General features: G+C 48.3%; 1 protein-coding gene across 1 annotated transcript in view; it reads right to left on the bottom strand.

The window, feature by feature from the left end:
• Window positions 1-42: 42 nt before the first annotated feature.
• LOC101851175 overlaps window positions 43-2,352 on the bottom strand; it is a gene marked incomplete in the record, with an annotated part of 28,317 nt that continues 26,007 nt past the window's right edge. The window contains 1 exon segment of the mRNA XM_005092363.3: window positions 43-2,111. Coding sequence (XP_005092420.2) covers window positions 429-2,111 — 1,683 coding nt within the window.

Genomic DNA, 2,352 nt, shown 5'->3' with positions numbered 1-2,352 from the left:
CCCCCCCCCGAGAAAAAACAACTCAAAAAAACAAAACAAAAAAACAAAAACAAAACGAACCCAACTGACTTCAAAATCGCGATATCAAAAGAAATACATGTACGAAGTTCAATGTTACCCTACAAGTTTTAAAATTGAATGAAGGTATAAAAACATGGAGTTAAATGTTATAAGGCGTCGCTTAAATTGTGGACTGTTCACCTAGTATGTACTATTATGTACGCGCCCCACTCTCTCTCTCCCTTTCTCTCCCCCCCCCCCCCCCCCCCCCTCTCTCTCTCTCTCTCTCTCTCTCTCTCTCTCTCTCTCTCTCTCTCTCTCTCTCTTGTAGATTTAGTTTGCCCAAGGTCTTCTTCATAATCTAATCCTCTTGTTAAGTTCCATGTTTCCTTATGGGACCTAACTACCCACCCCCACACTATGCCCCGTCACATCTTCAGACTCCCAGTGCTAGCTGAGTTAACAGCGTTGAGAAGATCTTTGGCAGCGCTCACGTAATCCTGCTGTTGCAGCAAGTTTGTTTTGCTACTCGTCGGTCTGGTGGAGACAAAAGTCACATGTCGTGCGTCTTGACCTGGGGTTTCTTCTACTACTCGAGTCGGCTTTTTGTCTTCCAGTGCAGGAGTAGGAGTTGTAGGCCTGACTGGTGCGCTGCTCTGTTTTTGGCTGTCTTTTGGGAGGGTGGCTTCTGGCTGCATCTGAGAAGATTTCTCCGTGGTAGCTTCCTTCACGCCGGTTTGGCTGCTTGTTGGCGGCTCGAGAGATGACGACAAGGTCTGGAAGATCCCAGGAGCTTTCCACCCAGTGCTCACTTCAGGTTTGGGTGCGTTTTCTTTCCCCAGAGTAGAGGGCAAATTATATACAGGGTTAGTGACGGTGACGTAAGCATCTCTAGGCTTGGTTCCTGAGCTGGAAGGCAATGCCAAGGCCACGGGGGGCACACCAGTTTGCGTCAGCTGTGTTCTCCCCCCTGGCAAGACAGGCATGGCGTTGTATGTGGACACAGAGCTCGGGGCTGTTGCAGCATCTTTCTCTTGCGAGTTATTTTTGGCGTCCTTGTTTTGAGTCTTAGTGAGAGTAAGCCCTCCATCAGTTTTAGTCACATTCGACTTGTCTTTCGATGTCGATGGCGATGCACCTTTGTCAGAAGTTTGCTGCGGTTGTTGTTGTTGACTGATAGACTCTTTATTTTTTGGTCGTTTGATGAGAGGCACAGCGTCTCCCGTAGAGCGTTCTGAAAAACTGGAAGTGTTGCTGTTTGCCCCGCTCTTGCCATTCGGCTGATAACTTTTTCCCGATTGTTCAAAAGGACGGACTGTGCAGTTTTCACTGTTATCAGGTCTAGGCTGGATTACTTTCGACTCCAGTTTTGTGACACCAGTGGAAATATTAAGTCCTGCCCTAGAGCTTTCTGGGATATTGATACGATTACCCGATCTCTCCTCCCCACCTCGAAGAGCGCCCTGCTCTGGCAGAAAAGCTTTGTTTTCCTGGCCTACTTCAGTGCTTTGCTCCACGCTGTTAATTCCTGTGTTATTGTCATTGCTCTTTGCAAATGAAGTGCTTTCTTTATTTAGAGTGTACGAATTCAACTTTTCTGTTAATTCGGTAAGGTCACATCTATTCCTGTTGGCCGCGGATGCTACAGTGTTTCTGAGGGGTTTCACTGCCGTCTCTTGTCCAGGTCCAGCTTGGGGGGCGTTTGTTTCTTCCCCAACGATTACCTTCTGTGTTGTCATCGGCATCGGAAGTTGCGTCTCCTCTTCTTCAGAGCTCTTACCATCCTCCAGACCCTTTACGCCATCCCCCATCACCGCGTTAGCCTTATTTCTACTTCTTTCGGAAACATAATATTTCGAATTTCGACCGAAAACCCCCAAAGGTGATCTTTTGCCTCCTCTTAGGACGTAACAAAGAAAAATTGTGAGGCCTACGTTCAGGAGGAGTAGAATGCCAACGATAAAGACAATGATGTCAGATGTGCTCAAGGGTATACTGACGATTGGTTCTGGGGCTGGGGGCGGAGTCGTTTGACCTTTGACCCAGACTGTCATCTGCGCCACAGACGCCGTGAGGTTGTGAGAGGATGCACGGACATCGGTGGCCACGATCTGTGCAGGGACACAGGGAGAAGCTTGTTATAGAAAGAAACAACTTGCCTTCATCACAAACATACCTCGGTACATACGTAAACTAAAGACATGTATGGATAAATGCAGCCCCCACCCCCTCCCCCTCCCCCTTGTACCCCCCCTCCACTCTCTTTCCCTTCTCTTCTTCTGTCTGTCTGTCTGTCTGTCTGTCTGTCTGTCTCTCTCTCTCTCTCTCTCTCTCACACACACACACACACAC

Source organism: Aplysia californica, unplaced genomic scaffold (genome assembly GCF_000002075.1).
Source record: "Aplysia californica isolate F4 #8 unplaced genomic scaffold, AplCal3.0 scaffold00045, whole genome shotgun sequence".
Classification (NCBI taxonomy): Eukaryota; Metazoa; Mollusca; class Gastropoda; order Aplysiida; family Aplysiidae; genus Aplysia; species Aplysia californica.
Note: the sequence above shows the minus strand (reverse complement) of the source record. Positions and strands in the feature narration are given on the sequence as shown.